The 25,148-nt window shown below is 36.4% G+C and overlaps 3 protein-coding genes and 2 long non-coding RNA genes across 10 annotated transcripts in view; all 5 read left to right on the forward strand.

The window, feature by feature from the left end:
• The first annotated feature begins 207 nt into the window (after nt 1-207).
• LOC126598570 (histone deacetylase 6-like) lies at nt 208-3,353 on the forward strand. Of its 2 annotated transcripts, none has more exons than XM_050264936.1 (6): nt 208-809; nt 1,234-1,674; nt 1,802-1,944; nt 2,494-2,584; nt 2,675-2,808; nt 3,021-3,353. In XM_050264936.1, coding segments are annotated over exons 1-6 (1,347 nt in total). In that variant the 5' UTR covers nt 208-272; the 3' UTR covers nt 3,022-3,353. The 2 variants fall into 2 exon arrangements, with proteins under 2 accessions (XP_050120893.1, XP_050120892.1); XM_050264935.1 differs by having other exon boundaries at nt 3,041-3,353.
• A 223-nt stretch (nt 3,354-3,576) lies between these two features.
• On the forward strand, nt 3,577-4,755 carry LOC126598577 (uncharacterized). Its single transcript, XM_050264947.1, has one exon. It carries the CDS (start codon nt 4,048-4,050, stop codon nt 4,597-4,599), a length of 552 nt encoding a protein of 183 aa, XP_050120904.1. The 5' UTR covers nt 3,577-4,047; the 3' UTR covers nt 4,600-4,755.
• Nucleotides 4,756-6,409: 1,654 nt separating this feature from the next.
• On the forward strand, nt 6,410-8,164 carry LOC126598579 (uncharacterized). Its single transcript, XR_007614888.1, has 2 exons — nt 6,410-7,433; nt 7,570-8,164. It is a non-coding gene; the product is annotated as an uncharacterized LOC126598579 (long non-coding RNA).
• A 409-nt stretch (nt 8,165-8,573) lies between these two features.
• On the forward strand, nt 8,574-9,364 carry LOC126598580 (uncharacterized). The gene is made up of 2 exons (XR_007614889.1): nt 8,574-8,823; nt 9,025-9,364. It is a non-coding gene; the product is annotated as an uncharacterized LOC126598580 (long non-coding RNA).
• A 7,334-nt stretch (nt 9,365-16,698) lies between these two features.
• The window catches only part of LOC126598574 (class V chitinase CHIT5a-like), a 73,676-nt gene continuing 65,226 nt past the window's right edge, over nt 16,699-25,148 (forward strand). For 2 of the 5 annotated variants that reach the window (XR_007614887.1, XR_007614886.1), the window contains exons 1-5: nt 16,699-17,090; nt 17,413-18,135; nt 18,714-18,789; nt 18,881-19,936; nt 20,764-20,948. Coding sequence is in view for 1 of the 5 variants with exons in the window: in XM_050264941.1 (XP_050120898.1) it covers nt 19,176-19,916 (741 nt within the window). In the remaining 4 variants the exon portion in view is untranslated. Of the gene's footprint in view, nt 17,091-17,412; nt 18,136-18,713; nt 18,790-18,880; nt 19,937-20,085; nt 20,267-20,748; nt 20,949-21,057; nt 21,371-25,148 lie in introns of those variants that run through there. The other 3 variants (XR_007614885.1, XR_007614884.1, XM_050264941.1) reach the window with 3 other exon arrangements.

Here is a 25,148-nt window from a genome sequence, read left to right on the forward strand (position 1 = left end):
CGAACAAAAGGCAAATTAAGGAGGAACTTCTCTTCAATCTTAAAAGAGCAAGCACCTCTTTACAAGGTGTCCACCATATTTGGTTGGGTTTCATTTTTCTTAAGCAGGCCTCATTGGGCTCTCTTAGCTACCCACGACCCGCTTCTTCTTCTTCTTCATCGCTTACTTTTGTGTACAAGACGACTCGTCGTACGTTGCTTACTAACAATTTCCAGCTCCCCCCCCCCCCCCCCAAACAAACCATTCCAGTCGATAGAGAGAGAGAGAGAGAGATGGACTCAGAAGGCGGAGCGTCACTGCCGTCAGGCCCAGACGCGAAGAAACGGCGAGTGAGCTACTTCTACGAGCCCACCGTCGGCGATTACTACTACGGCCAAGGCCACCCGATGAAGCCCCACCGTATCCGCATGGCCCACAGCCTAGTCGTCCATTACGGCCTCCACCGTCGGATGGAGATCAACCGCCCCTTTCCCGCCGGCCCCATCGACATCCGCCGCTTCCACGCCGACGACTACGTCGACTTCCTCGCCTCCGTCACCCCCGAGACCCTCGCCGATTCCGTCCACTCCCGTCACCTCAAGCGCTTCAACGTCGGCGAGGACTGCCCCGTATTTGACGGCCTCTTGGGTTTCTGCCAGGCCTCCGCCGGCGGCTCAATCGGCGCCGCCGTTAAGCTCAATCGCCAGGACGCCGACATCGCTGTCAACTGGGCCGGTGGGCTCCATCACGCCAAGAAGGCCGAGGCTTCTGGATTCTGCTATGTCAATGATATTGTGCTCGGCATTCTTGAGCTCCTCAAGGTTCACAGGGTAAGACCAATACAACTTCTTTATTTTTTTTGTAATTAAATTATTACTTTTTGAATTGAAGCAATGATTTTTGTTCGAAACTCGCTTAGATTTAGCTACAAATTTAGGGTTCATGATGATTTTTACTGCATATTTTACTTGCATTGGGTGATTTTCGGTTACTGTACTATATGAATTTTATGCTTGCTTGCAATTAATCGGTAGTAAGTTGTTTGGAGCTCAGTAAAATTGAATTTGATAATATTTCGAACGGAATGAAATCTACTTGTGAAAGACTGAAAGTATTCGTCTTTTATTCGGATTATATGTATGGTCTAAGTGTGGGATGATTGTTCTGTTCATTTTTGCTGTCGTCTATGTCGTCATTGCTTTTGATTGTTTATTGAATTACTTATGTAATCCGGTCATTGTCGTCACTGTGCAGCGTGTGCTTTATGTAGACATTGATGTGCACCATGGAGATGGAGTTGAGGAGGCATTTTACACTACTGATAGGGTCATGACTGTGTCTTTCCATAAGTTCGGGGATTTCTTTCCTGGCACCGGGCACATTAAAGACGTTGGGGCGGGGACTGGGAAAAACTACGCCCTGAATGTCCCGCTAAATGATGGAATGGATGACGAGAGTTTTCGTAGTTTGTTTCGGCCCATCCTCCGGAAAGTCATGGAGATGTATCAGCCAGACGCAGTTGTTCTTCAGTGTGGAGCGGATTCCTTGTCTGGTGATAGGTTGGGGTGCTTCAACTTGTCTGTCAGAGGCCATGCAGATTGTCTTCGTTTTCTTAGGTCTTTCAATGTTCCTCTGATGGTGTTGGGTGGTGGAGGTTATACAATTCGTAATGTGGCCCGTTGCTGGTGTTATGAGGTTTATCTCTAACGCCTTTCTCTCTATTTTGGCAATCTTATATTTGTGTTTCCTGTTTCTTAATTGATTTGCAACAAGTATAATACGATGTAATATCCTTATGATTGCATCTATTACTTTGTACCAGACAGCAGTGGCGGTCGGGGTGGAGCCTGATAATAATTTGCCTTACAATGAATACTATGAGTATTTTGGACCAGATTACACTCTTCACATTGCCCCATCCAACATGGAAAATCTAAACACGCCCAAAGATATGGAGAAAATAAGGTCTGGATGTTGCTTCATTACTGATGACAGTCGGTGCTAGTGGATTTTATTGTACTGCATTTTAGTTTTACGCTATAATGTTTAATTCGTGATTGCTGACACCAGCAATCTCAACTCTATCATACTTTGCCACACCATGCTTGAATTATAGAACTGAGATCTTGTAAAAAAGAAATAGCTCATCCTTGATTTGTTTCTATTTGAAAATATTTTGGCGTTCTGAGCTCCAAGCTTAGCTTCCCTTTCCAGAAATTTTCAGGACGTCATGTAATTACTTTGACCCATTAGATATTGGATTTTAAGTTCAGATGCCGATAATTGTTTGTAATTGGTGTTGCACATCATATGATATAACACTTTGTACCTTGATCCTTTAGTAATTCAACAGTTATGCTATTTTTCTTTCAACTTTTTTTGCCTGGTGCAACTGAAACTTCAACTAATAGCATTTATTGAGAATTCTGGACTGTATATTTAACTAGCGGTGAACTCTGTTGTCCCTTTCTCATCATTTAAGTTTTATTAATTGTTATTTTTTTCTTCTCTCAGGAATGCACTGCTCGAGCAACTTACTCGAATACCTCATACACCCAGTGTTCCTTTCCAGACAACACCACCAACTACAAAAGTTCCAGAAGAGGTTCGTATCAGTGAAAAATTAAATTAGATACTTTTCCAGGATTTTATGTATTCACCTTGTTTCTTATAACCTTAGTTTGAATGGATGCAGGTGGAAGAGAAATTGGACGAAAGACCAAAGCCTCGCATTTGGAACGGCGTTATTTATGACTCTGATCCTGAAGACGACAAGCATTGGATTAAATTCCCCACCGCTGCTCGTCAGCACGCTGTTATGGATGTGTGGTAAGTTTTTTTATTTTTATTATATGGTGGGTGAGGTTCTTTTCGCTTTCAAGTTAACACTGCCCTTTTTGGAGGTTGATTTGATACTGGTGCATTAGAAAAATAATCTGACCACATGGTTATCACGTTAACAAGATTTGCATCAAAACAGTATATAGGATTTTTCTCTTGATAAAGAGCGTTTTGACTGTTGCCCCTCTTCCAATGTTCAGAGATTTGGTTGTTAATGTAGGGATGACGAAGATGAGATGGAAGAAGATAAAAAGCATCATCATCGTCATCCTTCGTGCTGACGCAGATGGAGTTTTATAGCTTCTAGTCGTTGTGTCCCTGTATCACCTCGACACGCGATGTTGTGTTAAGCAGGGTGAGCTTGGTTAAAGCCACTCATAATTTGTAGAAGGGAATCCTATTAACTAGTGAGGTATTAGAGTAGCTAGTGATGCCCTTGTTATATTTTGCCCCCTTTTGTTTAGAGTCGCAATACTTTGACAGCAGCAGGCGAATATATGAAATAGAAAACCTTCTGATTAGATAGTTGAAAAGGTTTACTCTTGTTTTACTTATTCTAATGTGGGAACTCAGAAAATTTCAAGTATAATTGATCAAAATCTAACAGTTTAAAGCTCCGTAGTAGTACAAATCATGTCATTTATTTGAAAATTTGAAAAATTTAACCCGTAATATCCTGTGTCAATGATACAATGATGTGTGAGTTTCACGATGGGTTACCCCGTACTATGTAAATTCTTATTACCAATTATCTTTTAAGGAGACGTACTTACCTAGACTTGTGTAACTGTGGGCATCTCAAATAAAAAGTGCAAAGTTATATGTTTTAACTTTTTATAAGAAATTTACGTTATTAATTTGGGACGTCATGGTAGACTGGTAGCGGATGTAGTGAAGTCTTTCCATTTTAAGCGATTAATAAGTTAAAAATGCTCCAATTAAAATGGAGTCCCATTTATGATAGTATCTTACGCGCCCTTTCATTTTTTATGCTTTTCACCCTGCTAAGTGCAAAACAGATTACAGAGAGCAAAACGCAATTTCACTTCTGCAAAATCCCCACCAAATTCGACCGTTAAGTCCCTATCCAATTCAAAAATTCCCCATCCTACATCTCCAAACCTCCATTTATCCCCCAAAACACCTCCAAAACCACTCCTCTTCCACTCATGGACGCCCAAATCCCAACCCGCCCACCACCCCACCCGGAAACCAAGACCCAGGACGATGGCACCCCCGCGCGAGGATGTCAAAATCCTCGCCAAATTCAAGTCCATGCACAACTACATTCGGGTCCTCGAGGTCTCGAAAAGGGCTGTCGACCCCTTTACCAGCTCAAGACTCCTCCTTGACAACCCTGGAAACATCCACAGCATCTCTTTCATTTTCAAGTCCCTCACAAGCACTTACTTCGACGTCTTCACCTTGCCGCCGATTATCCCTCCCGGACCCATCGGCATTCTTGGGTTCAGGGCGGGATCCGCAGCAAGGTCGATTCTTGATCTGTACCCAGAAGTTGTGGTTCATGGGTGGGAGCTTGACCCATCTGTGATTGGTGTGGGCAGAGAGTACTTTGGACTCTCAAAGCTTGAGAGGCAATACACAGATAGGCTTATAATTCATGTCGGAGATGCCTTCAAAGCCAGCACTCGAGGAGGTAGCTGTGTGGAGGCTGAAGATTCACTGAGACATGGGAAATTGGTTACGGAAGAAACTCTGAAGGAAATGCAACGGGTTTTTGGAGACAAGCTTTTCGTGTTGAGTCTTGGGAATCGATAGGAAGATAGCTCCCTTGCTATGACGGGTGACATGCCGACTGATATAAAATTCATGCCATACTATGGTCAAGTAGTATTTTTTTTTTTCATTTGTAAGTGAGAGGTCTATGTTCGATTATCGCCAAAGGTGAATTTGAATCACATTATTGCTAACCCATTATGAGGCTAAGCTTACTATCCCCACCATCTCCTTAGTATAAATAATATTGTTTGTTCAAAAAAAACAAAAAAATCATTTATCTTTGCATTTTTCACAAGTATCCCAAAGGATCTCGTATCAACAGTGTTCCAACACATATTTGATCACACATCGCAATCCATAATATATTGAATTTATTGCATAACCAGAGAAAATATTTACATGCGTTTAACGTACTTTAATAGTACAAGAGATTAGAATAAGGGGGTTTTTGAACATTAGTCCTTGCAAAAAGATTAAAATTTAAAAAAAAACCTGATACTAGATTAAATATTCAATTTAATCCTTTGAGTGTACTTTTATCAAAATTTACATTCAATTTTTCTTATTTAATGTGTATTTTTATTTAATCTCTCCATATTAAATTTTAATTTTATTAATATGCACATATTTAATTTGTTTTAATTAGAAATGAACATAAATGAGAAAATATTAAAAAAAAATTTGTGATACAAAAATATATAGATACATAAGTGTACAAAAATGATTGTGCCAAAATATATAAAATTGACTTTTTGTACCAAAATATTTGTACCTACATGATTGTACCGAAATATATTATAATGAACCTAAATGTATGTACTGAAATGTATTATATTGAATTAATGTACCTAAAAGTCAATACCGAAATGTATGTACCAAAATGTACAAACCTAAATGTCAATACCGAAAATGTATGTACCTAAATAAAAAAATGTCAATACAAGTGTACCTAAATGTCAATACCGAAATGTATGTACCAAAATGTACGAACCTAAATGTCAATACCGAAAATGTATGTACCTAAATATCAATACCAAAATGTATGTACCTATATGTATTTACCGAAATAATAATTGAATTAATGTACCTAAAAGTCAATACTCAAATGTGTGTATCAAAGTGTACGTAACGAAATGCATTATATTGATCGAAATGCATTATATTGAATCAATGTAACTACATGTTTGTACCGATAGATATACCAAAATATTCAAATGTATTAATGTACCTAAATGAAGAACATACAAAATTGTTATCGGAATATATATTATAAAAAATTTAGTTGCCTAAATGTAGACATTAAAATATATTATGGTGAATGAAATAAAAATTAAATGTAAATGTAATTAATACATTAAAATAAAAATAAAAAGATAAAATAAAACATCAAAATACAACTAATAAATGATATGATTAAATGTGCTAGGGACTAAAATTGGATTTTAATCTTACATATGGTTATAATCTAAAACTTATCTTTTTTAGGGATTAAAATGAAGTTTTCTATTAGAATAATTAAACAGGGAGGTATAAAAATGATTATATGAGTGTTAACCATGTATTGACTCATCTTAATCACCCCAACGACATTCCTCGGTCATTTACCACCCAAATCTTGGTCTTGTTCGGGGCTGGTCAATATGAATGGCGTACACTGTATCTCATCTCGCTAGCCATTTTTGGTGGGCTGATCCCCACAACCATCCATATCATAGATGCGAGTTATTTGGCGTATATGGCTAAATAGGGAAAAGTTTTGGCTCTATCGAGCATACATGAAATTAGGGGTACTATTCTACCGATGTTAAGTGATGTGACTTTTTCTTAATAAGGGTGAGACGTAGAAAGATATCTAACTCACAGTTAATTTTTAGTTTCCTTCAATATCTCAATCAACCAATTAGAGCATATGGATTGTCCATTAATGTTTAAAGAAGAGAGAGAGTAAAAATTTGATCTTTGGCTTTATACATATTTAATGGGGAAATGTTATTGGCACTCCAAAAATTTCATTTTACACTCCTCACAAGTGTATTTTTCTTTCCTAATATAGGAAGTTTGAAATGTAAAATGAGATTTTTGGAGTGCTAATAACAATTCCCATTTGATGTGAAAAGTTGAAATGATACAACTCGTAGAATAAATGTGATTTTTGGTGAAGTCAATTAACATGTATTTCTTGAAATGAAAAATTCATTCTATCTTAAGCGAAACAACATGTGTTGTTCATGTCGAAGACGGGACAGAAAACACTGAGGTTTGTTAGATCAGGATGCTCAATTGTTGCCAAGGGAATAGATAGGTTTCAACTAATTGTGGCCTCATTTGCAAGTCCATTTTGTCTTTGGGGTCTTTATACAATCTATTTGAATCACAAATTGTATAATGTTTTTCAAAATTTTATGAGAAAAAGGGCTCTACATTTTCTATAGACCTTGGAACTGAAAAGTCAAATTGTGACAATGCCTTCCCTAAAGCAAGGTGAGTGAACGTATGAAGTAGGTGAAGATTCGTCTTTCGTGTGAGAGCGATCGGAAAGATGACATGTCGGACAACGCCACCCAAGATTTCTTGGTGATGTAGAGGTCAAACTCCATAATTAATTTTTCAAACAAAACCATTAATTCACAACCTTTTTCTAGCTACCGCCCACTTTATTTAAGACAAACACACACACACACACACACACACATATATATAATTATATTTTAAAGACTACTTAGCTCAGTTCTATAAGCCTTGCTTCTACAAGTTCTTGCTCTTGCTTTCCAAGATGAGCAGTTTTCTGGCGAAGTTGGTTTTAGCTGTTGTAACGGTATATCTTCTTCTTGGTGTTTTTCCTGCAACTTCTTCATCAGTAGTACTTCTTCATGGTAATGTTATCTTCCTTCTGTGATCAGATCCGTATTTACATATTTACTTACTATGTTGGCTTGAATATATCAAAGTTTTCAGGGATCGAACTTTCTAGCTGTTAACATTTCTTGCTGTGATTTCATGTGGGTGAAGGCGCTGAGAAGAGTAATTTATCGAGTGTTGACTGCAGAGGTGGCTGGAGAAAGATAATTTGGAGAAAAGAAGGTAGCTTTGGATGTCTAAGCAAGATTGTTAGCAAGAAAACTGTGCCCATCCGGCGTAGCCTGAGAAAAATCGTTACATCCTCTCCACCGTCACCCCTTAAAAATCCACATAAATCACAGGGTGGCTATGCACCTCCTCCACTTATTGCATGATGATGGCTATCTACGCTTATAAATTTGTCTATGTTTGTTGATCATTCCTTTGAAATTTATTGTTTCAACTTGTTGCCTCATTGCAAGTCCAATATTTGGCTTTGACGTTGTTTGTCACCAACAAGCTCTTCGTGTTGAACCTTGGGAGTCGATGGAAGATAGCTCCGTTGCTCTTACACGTACGGCTCGGGTGATATTCCTCCAAATCTCGAAGCTGGGAAGAAGATCATGCTGCCCTGTGCTTACATTAGGAAGTTTATTGGTGCTAATCCTTGTTTTTCATCTTTTTTCCTAATTGAATCAACATTGATGTATATCGGATTATTACAATATAAATTTATTGCAATGAGAAGTTTATTTTAGTGGTTGCAGTAGTAGGTTTGAGATGTATTGTTGGCCTGTGTCCTCATTATTATTTGATTATTAGCCAGGTAATTCAAGTGGAAGAATACATCTCAAAATATATAACTTGTATTCTTCAATGGTTTTATACCCAATTTTGACGATGAATTTTGGATTTATCCACCTTCGCGAATACTTTTTTTTTAATAAAACAATGATACACATTATCTTAATCAACTGACATAATTCAAACCTGTAATATCTAATTATTTTCACACGTCTTACTTTTCCCTTGTAAAGTTTCAAGATAGAGAGACAACCAGACTCCTTATTGAAAAAGGTGACAAAAGCAAAATTTTCAAAATCGGCTGCTTTATTCATCATAAAGCCTTTAGACCAACATTTCTGCCCACCTCCTACCACATTGTCAACTTGGGTTTTCTCTTTGTGCCAATTTGGTTTATACATTATATATTATATTAGATAATATAACTCAAGAAATTAAACAGAGACTCTATGAATCTGGCTTTTAGGCTTCTCACTAGTATGTATTCACACTGAAGTCTAGCTTCTGCAAGTTCTTGTTCTTCCATGATGGGCAGTTTTCTTGCAAAGTTGGTTTTAGCCCTAGTAGCAGTACATCTTCTTGTGTGTGTTCTCCCTGCAACTTCTACATTACTTCCTCACGGTAAATATAAAAACTCAAAGCACGACATCATTCAGTTTTACGATTTACCATTTACTGATATTGCATATTGCATTACATGCGTTGTATAGATATAGTTGGATTTTTACTCGATCACTGTAGCTTATCATATTTTCGAGGATCACACTTTCTCGGTATTAACCTAACAACATTCCTTGATTGTGTAAATTCTTGTGGCTGAAGGTAGAAAGGAGAGTTTGTTACATGCTGGGTGCAGAGATGGCTTGAGGAAGATAATTGGAAGAAATCCTGGCTGCAGTCTAAAGAACAATGGTTTCCTCGCCGCCTGCACCGGCTAAAGGTCAACGATCATCGATGGGTCATTCTACACCTCCTCCTATTGCTAAATGATTGCTCTCTTCTTTTACCTGTTATATGGATGTAGGCCATTCCCAAGAGAAGTGATAGTGTTTCAACTGTGCTGCCTCATTTGCAAGTACACTTGGCCTTGGGGTTCTTTTTCAATTCTACAGAAAATCTGTTGTTGCTCTGATTTATTATTATTATTATTATTATTTATCCAGTTGCTCTGATCTAAATATCTGAACCTTTCCGTTTCAAAAAAGAAAAAAAAAATCCTAAAATCTGAACTGTTAGAACAATCAAATGTCAAGTGTATAATATATAACAATTATACAGTTTATCTTGAATAGAAATTTCACAAATATACGATATATCTTACAATATGAACAATTTAATGAATTTGAATAACAAATCACAAAAAACAAAAAAACACTGACTTGTTTTCGGAAGATAGAGACTTGCAGAGCAATCTCCTAAGACAGAAATACGTCCCTACACCGGTGCAGTAGTTCAAAGGACGTCTATCTTGCAGGATACAACTATCTAATCCAAGTTCTTGCACACGAACTTGGATTCTTGACAAATTGGTAGTGTTGTTCTCTGTAAGGAATAAAAGGAGCGATTGAATTGATGTATTTCGTTTCTGAGCGGACTGCCAAAAATTAAAAACGGACGTAACTGTTCACTTAGTTTTATCCTTTCGGAAAAACTGAATCCAAAAATTAAAAACAAAAAAATTAAACTTGTGTTTTCGTCAATCCGAGTCCAAGAGCCCCAAGGCCCAAGGCCCATCTTTGACATTTAATATATACACCCAAACCTCCATTTGTAAGGCCCAATGTCCATAGCTTGGGCCCAATTCATTTTAAACCATAAGTGAGTTAAACCACTTATAAAGAGGTGTTTAACAATTTGTTTGGGCGATGTGGGACTGAGTCCCACACTCACAAGTTCCAACAATACCCCACATTTTCTATTCAAACGCTAGCAATACCCCACATTTGAATAGAAAATAAGATACTAACTAAATTAGTAACATCGTTCCAAAGAACTAAGATATGATATGCATCGGGATATGTGTCTTTTGGACTTGAACCTTCTCTAGTGAGTACTTATCGGATTTACCTAATGAAGTAGTGAATTTAATATCTTCAACTGATCATTGTAAGTAGTAAATCGAAACAAGAAGTATCACACATATCACAGCTTGACACACGTCAATTCATACGGTTGTGTTCATTTTGGTCCTAAACATATCCTGATTTCATGAGACATTTAGAGAATTGTAGCCATATCAAATCTCAAAGATGCGACCCCACATCAATCTCATATAGGTAATGCTAACTAAGAATAGCCTGTTCTATTCATCTCAACTATAAGATGTTAGTATTATTAAGAATAATGATTCACCCTTTACGTCTTACAGGTAACACACTGTTTGCCATCATAGGAATAAGTAAGGATTGTGTGTTTCTTACCTTGAGTTTTCCTCAACTAGTTTGCCTATTGAACCTAGACCATTGGATCTCCAATTAGCTAGGTTAGGTTTCCGTCAAGTTATAACTCATTGAGTTGGCTTTAAACCCATTCCCCTCGATGTAAATGCCACTTGATCCTTGGATAGGCCTTTTGTCAAAGGATCGGCAATATTCTCCTTTGATTTAATATAGTCAATGGAGATAGTTCCATTCTTGAGTAGCTGTCTAATGGTTTTATGTCGTCGCCTTATATGTCTTGACTTTCCATTATATTCAGTACCAGGAGCTTTTTGTTAAAGTTCTCTACTTTTATTTACGGCCTCCGGAACTCCATTTTGATCTTATTTTGTCATCTGTAATTCAAAAGTCACTCTCACTACTTTACTTCCTGACACTAAAAATTCGTTCCACTTTGATTTGTAGACTCTATTTTCTCTCTAAAACTTATAGGTTGCCTCCTAAAATATATGTGGGACCCAACACCTAACCAGACTATGCCACATATACAATAAATTTAATTATAAATCTCCATTATGCATTAACATTCAACAATAAGAGAATATTAAGTTTAATGAAAATTGAAGGGATGAAAAAATCAAAAAGAAATTTATTAGCGTTGCGCACCCAAATCAAATTTACATAAGAAATTAACATATCTAAGCAATGTGGAACGAATTTTGAGTTTTATAAAAACAACTTTTAAGTTTTATGGGTAAAATAAAGCAAACTTTGAGTTTTGAAGAGTAAAGTGGTGACTTTGCGTTACAAGGAGCAAAGTGAGATTAAATCAAGTTCCATGGGGTGTAACTAAAAACAAGCCTAAAAGAAAATTTTATAGATATGTGAGGGTTTTTTTTTTTTTTTTTTTTTTTTGGTACAAGACACGTAATAAGTTGAGAAACTCACTTGTACTCATGAACTTAGATCTCATTTATTGACATGATTAATTGATATCGTTACCAGTGTAGATCATTTTGAGCCGACTTTAGGTTTTTAATCACAAATTAGTTAATACCTTTGATATTAGGTTTGATGTCCTAAAAATTGATAATCCAAAACTTAAAAATGAACCTCTAAAACCACCATTCTATACCCTAAAATAATCAATCATATCGAGTTATCAACAAATTAGATCAAAGTTGGAGAAAATTAAATACAAAATAAGTTTTTCCGACATTTCCTTCTATAAAACAGAAATCACATATCTTGCATGAAGTATTTCTCTAAAATACAAGAGCAGCATATGAATTGAATCTAGACAATGAAGCTTCCAAGAATATATATATAAAACACTACTTGCAGCTTCTTCATCAAAAGCTAAAGTTATCAGAATTGTCACACAAATGGTATAGTTTTTGTCGGTTCAGTTGTGCAAGTTGTATTTTAAATTTAAGTAAAAAATCCAAAGTCAAATTGTGTCACTATATGGTGACTGATATTGCCTTCCTAGAAAGCAACGGGAGTAGTAAACGTGTGTGAAAAGTAGATGTCAACTCCATAATCTCTAAACATAAACCTTAAACAATGCAATTTGTACCAAATTTTCATTAAATTAGGCAGAAAAACATTAATTATAATACATTTCAATGTCATTTCGCAATAAGTCTGCTTGCTTTCAGGGTTTTCAATCTCCTTGAGGTCACCAGATTCGCTACGAATAATTTCATACTGCAGGCTTCAGCAAGTTCTTGTTCCTGCAATTTACAAAGATGAGCGGTTTTCTAGCAAAGTTGGTTTTAGTTGTTGCAGCATTGTATCTTCTTCTCGGTGTTTTCCTTAAAAACCATCCACAATATAAGGATAAAGATGATGAGTAATGTATATTCATTCGCGTTTCTGATGATCAAAACTCTCATTTAATAGTCTAAATATTTTATCAGAGAGAAGATGTAAAGAAACTTCCATTAATTCTCTTTTAAAGATAGCTAGTTTTAAGTTGCAAATTTCAATGTGAAAGCACTTACCAAGGGGTAGAAATTGTGAGCTATGGGGGACTAAAAAAGTCCAAGGTTGATGTCTAATTTTTGAATAGGAATAAGTAGTCTATAAATCTTACTTCTCGTTCACTTCATCTCAATATGTTGTGGATTTTCTAAGTTAATTGTTTCTGCTTCCGGTGAAGATTTGTTTCCCGGCAAAGTTGGTGGTAATTGTTGCATTAGTTTTGTTGTTTCTTTTGGCCCATTTCCGAACAACTTGTGCATTACTTGCTCATGGTACTTAACATATTAGTTGAAAAACTTCACTTGTACTCTTGAACTTTGATTTCAATTTATTGACATGATTATTTGATCTCTGTACCGGTGTAGATCATTTCAAGCTTGGGGTTTAGGTTTTTAGTCTCATACTAGTTAATACCTTTGACTTTAGGTAGTGACGGAGTCATGATTTTATGTGGGGGAGGGCCTCTCACATACATAGGTAATTTGAACTCAGAACATGAGGAAATTAAAGTAATTTGCATAAAAATTAGAAGACCCTACCTTCAATAGAGCAACCTAACATTGCAAATATGAGGTAAAGAGTAAGCAAGAAAAATTTTAAAATATAAGTTAAAGCAAATTAAAGAAAAGTTGATAGAATAAGGAAGGGAAGTGAAGATTGCACTGCAATAAGAGGAATGGAGAGAAATGAGGCTGGCTTGGAACGGAAAAAAGTTTGGATTGAGAACACACTCGAATTTTAAGAGTATTAAACTAATATGCAGTTGAAGCATTATAATAGTAGCAAGAAAACAAAAGGTAGGATGGGTTAGGGTCCCTTAGTGGCTCCGCCACTGACTTTAGGTTTGATGTCCTAAAAATTGATACTCAAAACCTAAAAATGAATCTCTAAAAGCACTATTCTATATACTAAAATAATCAATCATATCAACAAACGGGATCAAAGTTGGAAAAAATTAAATACAAAAGAGGCTAATTTTCCAGACGTGTCGGTCTTTGAAAAAGAATTTACACATCTTGCACAAAGTATTTCTCTTAAAATACAAGAGAGCTGCATATGAATTGGTTCTAGACAATAAAGCTTTCGAGAACAATATATATAATTAACCACCTGCAGCTTCTTCGTCAAAAGCTAAGGTTATCAGAATTGTCACACAAATGGGCTGGTTTTCGTCCTTTCAGTTGTGCCAGTTGTATTTAAATTTAAGTCAAAAATCCAAAGTCAAATTGTGTCACTATATGGTGACTGATATTGCCTTCCTAGAAAGCAACGGGAGTAGTAAACGTTTGTGAAAGTAGATGTCAACTCCATAATCTTAAACATAAACCTTAAACAATGCAATTTGCACCAAATTCTCAATAAATTAAGCTAAAAAACATTAATTATAATATATTTCAGTGTCATTTCGCAATAAGTCTGCTTGCTTTCAGGGTCTTCAATCTCCTTAAATAGGATCACTAAATTCGCTACAAATAAGGTCATACTGAAGGCTTCATCAAGTTCTTGTTCCTGCAATTTACAAAGATGAGCAGTTTTCTAGCAAAGTTGGTTTTACTCGTTGCAGCATTGTATCTTCTTCTCGGTGTTTTTCCTGCAACTTCTTCATCACTTCCTCATGGTAATGATGTTTTTCTTGTTGGCGTTTTTCAGCTTTAATATAAGTTTTCAAGGATAATTTCTTGCAACTGACAATTTTCTTTCTTGCTGCGATTTTCTTGTGGCTGAAGTCAACGAGAAGAATACTTTATCGCAGGTTGACTGTGGAGATGGCTCGACGACGATGATTGGAAGAAAAGAAGGGAAGTTTGGTAGCCAAAGTGAGATTGTTAGCAAGAAAACTGTGCCCGTCCGACGCAGCCTAAGATTAATCCTTAAGTCGTCGCCGCCTTCACCCATTAAAAACCCAACAAAGTCACAGGCAGGCACTGCACCTCCTCCACTTCTTATATGATAATGGCTATATATGTTTATAGTCAGTTTTCTTAAAAGCACCGGTTAGGCGGTTGGGCACGGTCACCGTAGTATATAAGCATTTAAAAAATAAAAAATAACGTCTAAACCTACTTTAGGCACCCGTCTAGATCTGCTTAGATCACGACTGTCACTTAGATATAAATTTTATCTTTCATTTTGCATTTTATTTTCTAATAAATTGTAAGAGACTTATATGATAGCTAGTTGGATTAACACTCACTATATGCTTCTCTCCATATTTTCGATGTGTTCTGGTATTTAAAATTTACATGTCATTCTATTTTGCAATTTATATATTACAAGACAATTATGCATTTTTTTTTAAATTTAGTAGACATTTATTCATATGTTTTAATAAATTTTGTTAAAATTAGGTCTCACCTATACGCTTAGGCGCTAGACTCTACCCGTTGCACGATTAGTGCCGAATAGAACTTTGTTTATAGTTTGTACCTGTGGAAGTTTTATCATTCTTAGGTAGTTAGTGTTTCAACTTTTTGCCTCATTTGCAAGTCCATTCGGCTTTTAGACCATTCTGCAAGCCACTTACTCGATTTATACTTCCAAGCATGTCAATGTGCATGTTTGACTAATTTTCAAGCATACAATCCACTTATCTCTGGAATTTCTATACAAGGAACTCAAAAGACCGGATTGTGTGTGTGTGTAGCTTAGTGGTTGATAGCATTCTTTCATGTATCTGAGGTCCTGAGCGCAAGTTGCATTTTCTCGTTATCACTTGTATTAAACACAAAAAAAGGAAATGACTTTTACACACTTTTTTTGTTGTAGCTGTTAAATTAAACAATTAAAGTAAAATTAACTGTCAAGATTAATAGAGAATGCACAAAGTTAAAAAGAGTATTGAAATCAACAAAAAACAAAAAACCGAATAAGACAAACCTACCAACCATCCACAAGATAAGGATGAAGAGATGATGAGTAATGTATATTCATTCGTGTTTCTGATGACCAAAACTCTCATTTAATAGTCTAAATATTTTATCCGAGGGAAGATGAAATGAAACTTCCACTAATTATCTTTTAGAGGTAGTTTTAAGTTGCAAATTTCAATGTGAAAGCACTTACGAAGGGGTAGAAATTGTAAGCTATGGGGGACTAAAAAAGTCCAAGGTTATTAGTCTTTTTTTTTTTTTTTTAAATTTAGGCAGAAGTATATCATTTTTTTTCGGAACACAAATGATATTATCTACACTAAAGGGGAGAGGATGGGTTGAGCCTCACAATGGACTAACAATAATGTGGTTCAAATTCGTCTTTAACGAGAATCGAACCTAAGATCTCTCACTTATAAGTGCAGAGGAATACCGCTATACTGAAGTACTAATTTTTAAAAACTTTCTCCTTCACTTCATCTCAATATGTTGAAGATTTTCTAAGTTTAATGTTTCTGCTTCCGATCAAAGCTCAATTTAAACCCTTTGAAAGACTTGATTGTGGTTGAACTTTGAATGTTTGAACTTTGATTTTGATGTCTTTGATTCAAGTTGGAATGCTTGTTTTTATATTGATCTTGAGAATTTTTCTTTGAAAAAAAAATTTGAACCGAACTGAAAAAAAAACAGAACCGACCAAAAACTGCATTGAAGAAAACTAACAGAAAACCAAACTAAACCAAATTGATCAGTAACTTCAGTTCAATTTTCGATTTTTCCAAAAACCGAACCAAATAATACTGAACCCACCCCTAATCCATTGAACCCTAAATGTATCTACAATGGCCCTATGGATGTATACTTATACAATATATGCAACTTGACTTGATCAATTTCATATGGATGTGGTCTTACGACGACGTCAACTATTTTATGGGTGCATGAGATCACGAGTGTGTGCTTTAAATGATGAGAAATACTAGTGGCTACCACATAATTAAGAACATGGAACATGACCCTTCGAAGAATTATCTGAATTGGATTGAAAGCAAAGTCAACTTTTCTATTTATTTTTAAGTTTCACCTATTACAAAGACGTTTTAGTATATGGCAATCCTCTCACAAGAAGTGGAGTGTGGCAGCTTTCTCACAAGGGGTGGAGTGGACTTTTGCCTGTGAGCGTTATATATATACATAAGTCTCATCCCTTTATGAGAAGCTACGATACATGGATATGGGGAAAAACCAACGTATTCCTTATCTGACACATGGGGATATGGATACGTGGAGGAAAAGTGCCTGATACGTAGCGGGGTATGTGGATATATTGTTGACCAATGGGGATACGGGTATCCTAATGTTGAGATATGAGTATCCTCAAACTAAAATAAGAGGATAATCAGAAAAAATAAGTAAAATATAATTACCCTAATCCGCACAAAATCGTGATTGATTGAAGGTTGCTAAATTGAAACGATTCTTTAACAAAAAAAAAATCAAAACAAATTTTTGTATAAAATTCGGATCTACCTATTTTTCCTCACTCGAATCTCAAAAATCACTCCTTGGGAGAGGCTTTCACCATTAACTGTCATCTGCAACTGATCTGTCATCTCCGTCTGCAACTACTGCGTCCTATCTTTTGCAACTGCTGGTGAGAGTTGGGTTTCGAATTCCATGCTTTCCTTAAGCTTTCGTTTTCATTTTGTTAATAATTTCGATGTTTTCTTGATCTGATTCCTTTGCTTTACTGATTCAATGATTCTCCATTCGATGCATAATCTGATTCCCATTTTGCTTTTCTGAGGCCAAAACCCATCTTTGAACGAAAAGCCCTCTTTTGCTTTTCTGCTTTTGTATATTATAATAATATTATTGTATAGTAGACTGGAATAATTTAGATTATAATATTCTTATATATGCTTTCATGATGCGTTTTTTATCTCCTTATAATATTTTTATATATCCTACTCTAGGGTCAAGTTTCATTTATTAAAAACATCTGGAAATGAGATCGCGTCTTGCAACAAGGTTACTAATGAAGAGTTCTGCTCTTAGGTGTGTTTCTTTGCCCAATACTAGTTCTTTTGGTTATGATCTACCTGAAGTTAATCTTGATCTAAAGAAGAGAAAGGGAACAAGTGGGCCTCTCAGTAAAGCTTTTAACAATGAGGCTCGAGATCAATGTGATGCTGAAGTTGCAAAGATGTTTTACATAGGTGGCTTATCATTTAACTTTGCAAGAAATCCGCACTATCGTAACTTATATTTGCGTGCTTCTACACTTCCAGAGTATGTTCCATTAGGTTACAATGCACGCAAAACTATTCTTTTACATCAAAAGAAGAGTCACATTGAGTGGTGCCTCCAACTAATCAAGCTCACATGGAGCACTAAAAGTATAAGTCCGTGTGTTGATGGGTGGACAGATGCACAAAGGAGACCACTTATTAATATTATGACAACTTGTGAAAGTGGGCTATGTTCTTGAGGGCAATTAATTGCGAAGGTGAATAAGACAAGCATTGTATTGCCAACTTGCTATTAAAGAAATTGGTTATGAAAATGTTGTAAAGCTGCTGGGTTACTTATTCAAGCCTTATTCAAGCCCACAATCTTAAGCTCTTTTGGATATCCTGTGTTGTTCACACTCTTAATCTTGCTTTGAAGAGTATATGCTTGCCGAAACAAAATGTTTGGTATGATGAATGCAAGTGGATTTCAACTATTCCTAGAGATGCTTAGTCCATAATTTTTTATTTATTATGAACCATAACATGAGATTGCCTATGTTTAATGAACATTGCAAACTAAAGTCCTAATTTTCTTGTTCAATTATATAAGCTGTCCTAATTTTTCTTGTTCAATTATGAGATTGCCTATCTTTCTATTTTTCTTGTTCAATTATGTGCTCTCCTAATTTTTAAAATTTTCAGATTTGCTTCCACACTTGTGTGATGCTTAGAAGTTTAAAGAAGTAAAGGAAGGTTTACAACAAATGGTGATTAGTCCATATTGGGCTTTGTACATAGAAAATGATTTGGTTAAAACAATGATGGTGAAGCAAAGGATATTGAAAGAGTATTTTTGGGAGAATATTGATTATATTATTTTCTTTACAACTCCAATATATTATATTCTAAAATGGTTGACACAAATAAATCTTGTCTTCATTTGGTGTATGAGTGGTGGGATGCTATGATTAAAAAGGTGAAAGCTGCTATCTACAGGAATAAGTGCAAGGCATTACATGAAAATAACAGTTTTCTTTATGCAGTGTATCACATTTTATTGGAGCGATGGACTAAAAGTAACACGCCACTTCACTGTTTGGGACATTCATTAAATCCAAGGTAATGATTTTGCTAATTTCCTTGTAAATTCTTTTAAATTTTTCTTTAGCTTTATGATTATATTTTCAAAGTGCTATTTCTTTTATTTTAGGTATTATAGTTGAGAAAGGCTCCAAGAAGACCCAAGTTGTGTTGCTCCACACCGAGATGTTGAGCTTACAACTGAAAGGAAAAAGTGCTTTGAGAGATACTTTTTCAACGAAGAAATTAGAAGAAATATCAATGTGGAGTATGCCTCTTTAGCTTTATGAATGATAGGTTTCATCAAAGCGCCCCGAACCAAAATCCCGAATTCATCAAAGTGTTCCGGACCAAAATCCCGCCCGTCACCACACTCCTGTACATAAGAGGCGGTGACAATTAACAATGCAACCGTGTTTGCACTCATGGCTTCCACGCAGGCGACCAGAGAAGTTTTCATCAACTCCACAATTCAGGTGGCTCGAAAATACGGGTTCCACGGCGTTGACTTGGTCTGGGTATTTCCTAAGGATGCTGCGGAAATGTCAAATCTTGCCTTGTTATACAAGGAATGGAGAAAGGCTCTAAATAATGAGCCTAGAGTTACCGGGAAGCCCCGTTTACTTTTAACCTCCGCGGTATATTATGCATCGAAATTTACTTTTTACGGCGGTTCGAGATCGTATCCGGCCGGGGCAATAAGTAAATATTTAGATTGGGCCAACCCAATGTGCTATGATTATCATGGGTCATGGGAAAATTTCATCGGGATGAATACTGCGTTGGATGATTCCAACAGTAATATTAGTACTCGTTACGGAATCGGGTCGTGGATTGAAGCCGGTGTCCCACCCAAAAAGCTGGTCGTGGGTCTGCCTTTGTACGGGCGGACTTTGACGCTCAAGGACTCGAAAGTGAACGGGATCGGGGCACCGGCTTTGGGTGTGGGCTCTTGGGATGGTGTTTTGGTTTATCACCAAATCGTTCATTTTAACAAGAGAACCAATGCAACAGTTGTGTTTGATACCGAATCAGCGTCTTACTATTCTTATTCGGGTAGCTCTTGGATCGGGTATGATGGTGTCCGGTCCGTGAACGTGAAGGTCCGGTGCGAAGTCGTTGGGCTTGGGCGGATACTTCTCTTGGGCTCTGGGCCAGTACAATGAATGGGCCATATCAAAACAAGGTGAGGTTCCAACCCAAACTCAATTTGAATTCAATATTTTTTTAATTTCAAAATTCATGTAGGTTTGAGTTTATAAATTTGAATTCAATATTTTTTAATTTCAAAATTTATGTAGGTTTGAGCTTGTCGTTGTGTTTTTTGTTTGGCAGCTTGTAATGCTTGGAAATACTGAGGATTTATTTTTAATGGAATATGAATGCATCAAATCCCGAGCTTCGTGGATATATCTCCGCCGCTTGATTAGCACCTAATAATGTCTTTTAGAACCTTGCTTGAACTTTGATCTCATTTGTTGACATGATTAATTGATTTCGGTACTGATGTAGAACATTTCAAGCTTGGACTTTAGGTTTTTAGTCTCGAATTAGTTAATACCTTTGATTTTAGGTTTGGATGTCCTAAAAATTGATACTCAAAACCTAAAAACGAACATCTAAATGCATCATCCCATACCCTAAATAATCAATGATATCGACAAATGAGATCAAATTATGAGAGTTAAATAAAAAAAAAAAAAATTTCCGGTCAGTCTTTAAAAATGAAATTACTCGTCTTGCACAAAGTCTTTCTCTTAAAATACAAGAGAGCAGCATATGAACTGGATCTAGACAATAAAGCTTCCAAGAAGAATATATATAACCACTTGCAGTAGCTTCGTCTGAAGCTAAAGTTATCAGAATTATCACACAAATGGGCTGGTTTTGTGGTTTCAGTTGTGCCAGATCTTAAACAATGCAATTTGTACCAAATTCTCATTAAAGTAGGCAAAAAATCATTAATTATAAAATATTTCATTGACATTTCCCAATAAGTCTGCTTGCTTTCAGGGTCAATCTCCTTAATTAGGATCACTAGATTCGCCAGAAATAATTTCATACCGAAGACTTCCACAAGCTTTTGTTCCTGCAATTTACAAAGATGAGCAGTTTTCTAGCAAAGTTGGTTTTAGTTGTTGCAGCATTGTATCTTCTTCTCGGTGTTTTTCATGCAACTTCTTCATCACTTCCTCATGGTAATGTTATTTTTCTTCTTGGTGTTTTTTGGCTTTAATATAAGTTTTCAAGGATAACTTTCTTACAACTACCAATTTTCTTTCTTGCTACGATTTCTTGTGGCTCAAGGCAATGAGAAGAATACTTTACCCGGTGTCGAATGTGGAGTTGACTTGATGAAGATAATTGGAAGAAAAGAAGGGAAATTTAGATGTCAAAGTGAGATTGTAAGCAACAAAATTGTGCCCGTTCGGCGCAGCCTAAGATTAATCCTCAAGTCGTCGCCACCCTCATCCATTAAAAACGCACAAAAGTCACAGAAAAGGTCTTGATGAAGGCTATATATATATATATACCTATGGAATTTATGATGGGTAGTTAGTGGTTGAACTTGTTGCCTCGTTTGCAAGTCCATTTGGCTTTTAAACCATTCTGGAATCCACTTACGCTCGACTTAAACTTCAAAGCATGTCCATGTGTTTGACGAATATTTTGGTATACAATCCACTTATCTCTGCAATTTCTACACAAGGAACTCAAAAGACCCGATCGTGTGTGTGTATTTGTACAAAAACACATATAGAGTTCTAATAGGAGAAAACCCCCTTAATTAACCACTTTTTATGTTCTAATTGATTCTATAGGAGTGCTAAACACTTTGCGTGCCTTCTCATGTCAGTAGCGTTTTTCTTTCCCTGAAGTATTGAACTTCAAGTAGTTTTCCCCAGTTGTCACATGGCATATACGAAAAGCACAATCAGGTAAGGAGCATGTAGCTTAGTTGGTTCATAGCATTCTCCCATGCATGTGAGGCCCTGAGTTCGAGTTGCCCTTCCCCAATATCACTGGTATCAAACGATAAAAACAGAAATGACTTTTACACAACCCTCTTGTTTTGTAGCCTTTAAATTGAAAAATTAAAGTAAGATTAATGCTCTAGATTAACAGAGAATGCACAAAATTAAAAAGAGTATTGAAATCACCAAAATAAAAGGCAGAATAAAAAAAACTAACGAACCATCCACTGATCCACAAGACAAGGATGAAGATGATGAATAATGTATATACATTCGTGTTTCTGAGGATCAAAACTCTCATTTAATAGTCTAAATATTTTATCCGAGAGAAGATGAAAAGAAACTTCCACTAATTATCTTTTAGAGGTAGTTTTAATTTGCAAATTTCAACGTGAAAGCACTTACCAAGGGGTAGAAAGTGAAACCTATGGGGGACTAAAAAAGTCCAAGGTAGAAGTCTAATTTTTGAAAAAATTAGGCTGAAGTAGTCTATAAATCTTACTTCTCCTTCACTTCATCTCAATATGTTGAGGGATTTTTCAAATGTAACTGTTCCTGCTCCCGATGATGAAGAATTGTTTCCCAGCAAAGTCGGTGCCAATTGCAGCATTAGTAATGTTGCTTCTTTTGGTCCATTTCCAAACAACTTGTGCATTACTTCCTCATGGTACTTAACTATATAATATCTTCCCTTGAGATACGTATGTATGTAACGTGTTAGATAGTTACACTACATTTCATTTGAGGTTTTTCACTTTCTTGACTCAATCATCTGGTACGAATTAGTTTCTCGATTGCTATGATTTTCTTGTGCAGCTGAAGGTGGTGATCATGCCAAAAACTTTGTGCCGCATGTTGAATGTAGACTCAAAAGTGAGATTCTTAGCCATTGTAATACAATAGTCCCCATCGGGCGCAGCCTAAGACCAGTCACCCCGCCGAATCCACCTTCGCCCACCAGAAATCTAGTCAAGCACCCTTATATTTAAGGCTTTACTGATTTCTCATCTCTTGATTTTAATAGGGTTGCATAGTAACTATAATATTTCTTCTCTTTGTAATTAAATTTATTCTATCAATGTAGCTAATGTCCCTATTTAAATGGCTCCAAATGTAAGTGCAAGACAGTCAATTTAGTGAATTATGATTTATCCAAGAAGAGAGCGAGTTTTCTCCTTCTTAATCAAGTGTTAGGCTTGGTTGTGTTGAGCGAATCAACGATTAGCGACATGAATGATTCCATTGGCCCTGATTGAGTGATTCCCAAGTCATCTATATGTAACATCCCACATCGCCCATGGGAGTTGATCCTATAAGCTTTATATACATATTCTCATCTCTATTTAGCACGAGGCCTTTTGGGAACTCACTGGCTTCGAATTCCATCGAAACTCCGAAGTTAAGCGAATTCGCGCGAGAGCAATCCCATGATGTGTGATCCACTGGGAAGTTCTCGTGTGAGTTCCCAGAAACAAAACCAGTGAGGGCGTGGTTGGGGCCCAAAACGGACAATATCGTGTTACGGCAAAGTCAAGCCCGGGATGTGGTGGGGGCCGGGCCGGGATGTGACATTATCACTCCTCTCCCTGAGACTCCTTGGGTTCTTACTACATTAAGTAGCATCAAAGCAGGTTTTCTGTTAGGTTAGAAGATCATGGATGATATTTTCTATTTGTTTGAATATAAAATGGTTGAAGAGATTAGCTTGGTTGATTTAAATTCTCCGCTAGTTTATGACAAGTATGTTGAGGATGATGAGTATATTGTTGATGTGGCTCATCAAGAGGTTTATCTGCTTGACACGCCCGACCTTGATATTCTCCAAACACCAGGGTAGGCACGTGCTGGCCGACACCCGAAGGTGATGAAGCCATATTAGGATGCATGAGAACTAAGAACAATTAACCGACATAAATAAAACTTGTAAATTTAATTATAATGAATATGCATTTATAGAATGTATTCAGAGCATACAACTAAATTGAGACATTGAAAAGAAATAATATAAAATTGAATGAACAAAAGGATGGGTCCTACATCGAGAGGACTCGAAGATGCCATGCGGGAGTGCCTTGACGCCGGGATTGTACACCTCGATTCTAAGTCCTGAGGGGGCACAAAACAAAAAATGAATGGACCAAGTTGATATATAAGTAGTACTAAAATAGTTAATCTTTAACGTACTAACCCCTAGGTTTAGAAAATTTGTATATCATAATAAGTAATAGGTTTTTCCGAAAACCCTAGCATGCCATAAAACCTTTCGTAAAACATATTCATATAGTGTGCTTAATAATGTTATCATAATCGACCGAAGCCACCAACCCACACATGGCCAAAGCCATAAATAAGTATATCTCGGCCAAAGCTACCAACCTACACCCGGCCGAAACCATATAAGTATTATTCGCTTGTAGGCAGAATCATTCGAATAACCACTAAATAAGCACATAAAAATATTAACATAATGTTTCTAATATATATATATATATATGTGTGTGTGTATCTCAAATTGGAGCTCAGTAACTAAAACGTCATATCGTAAAACCACGTTCATAAGTAGGTATATAGTCATCAATCATATATACCATAAAGAATGTAAAGTTGATAAAGCATAATAATATAACATAAAGTGTAAATCCAATTTACTCATAAACATTTCATAAAATGTAACCAACAAATCATGCTTTTCATGTATGCATTTCTAATAGTAAAATAATGCATTTTAGAAGGGGTCCACTCACAAATATTTCGTCATCGAAGAACCGTGTAACTAGAGAGAATGGAAACGCCATAAATAATTACACCTAAGCACATAAAAGTACCAATTAATAAAACTATACTAAAACGATTGAATTTGAGAAAACGGACGTCGGAAACGGATTCATGACATCAAATTACCCTAAGAAGGGTCTCGGGCAAATTTTATAAAAGTCAACAAAAAGTCAATGCGAGAATATTCCATTGGATTCGATCTGGGTTGGGCCGGCTTAGGCGGGTTGGGTCAAGGGTTTTGGGCCGATTTATTCAATTAGGTTTAGACTTGTAACTCGGCTGGGTTATAAAGGTGGGCCTGAGGTATTTGAGTTGGGTTGGCCAATTGGGCTGAGTTTCATGGCCCAACAAGTTGGGCCGATTTAAGCTGGTGGGTCGGGTTTTGACCCGTTTTCAGGCCGGGTTGGCCATTTCAAGGAAGAAGAAGGCTGGAGCTTTTCCAACTCCGTTCAACCCCAAAACTCAACTAAAATCAGTCATGCAATATATCAAAATGAAGGCCAAAAAACGAGGAGGAGAACTATACCAATATCAAGACGAGTGATGGCAGCAGTTGGCCGGCAAACAGTCTGAAAATCACGGTATTCTCGTCAGAATTTGGGAAAGCCTTTCCCGACGTGTTTTTGTGTTCAAAACAACCATATAAAC

The sequence above is a fragment of the Malus sylvestris genome, chromosome 14 (genome assembly GCF_916048215.2).
Source record: "Malus sylvestris chromosome 14, drMalSylv7.2, whole genome shotgun sequence".
In the NCBI taxonomy this organism is placed as follows: Eukaryota; Viridiplantae; Streptophyta; class Magnoliopsida; order Rosales; family Rosaceae; genus Malus; species Malus sylvestris.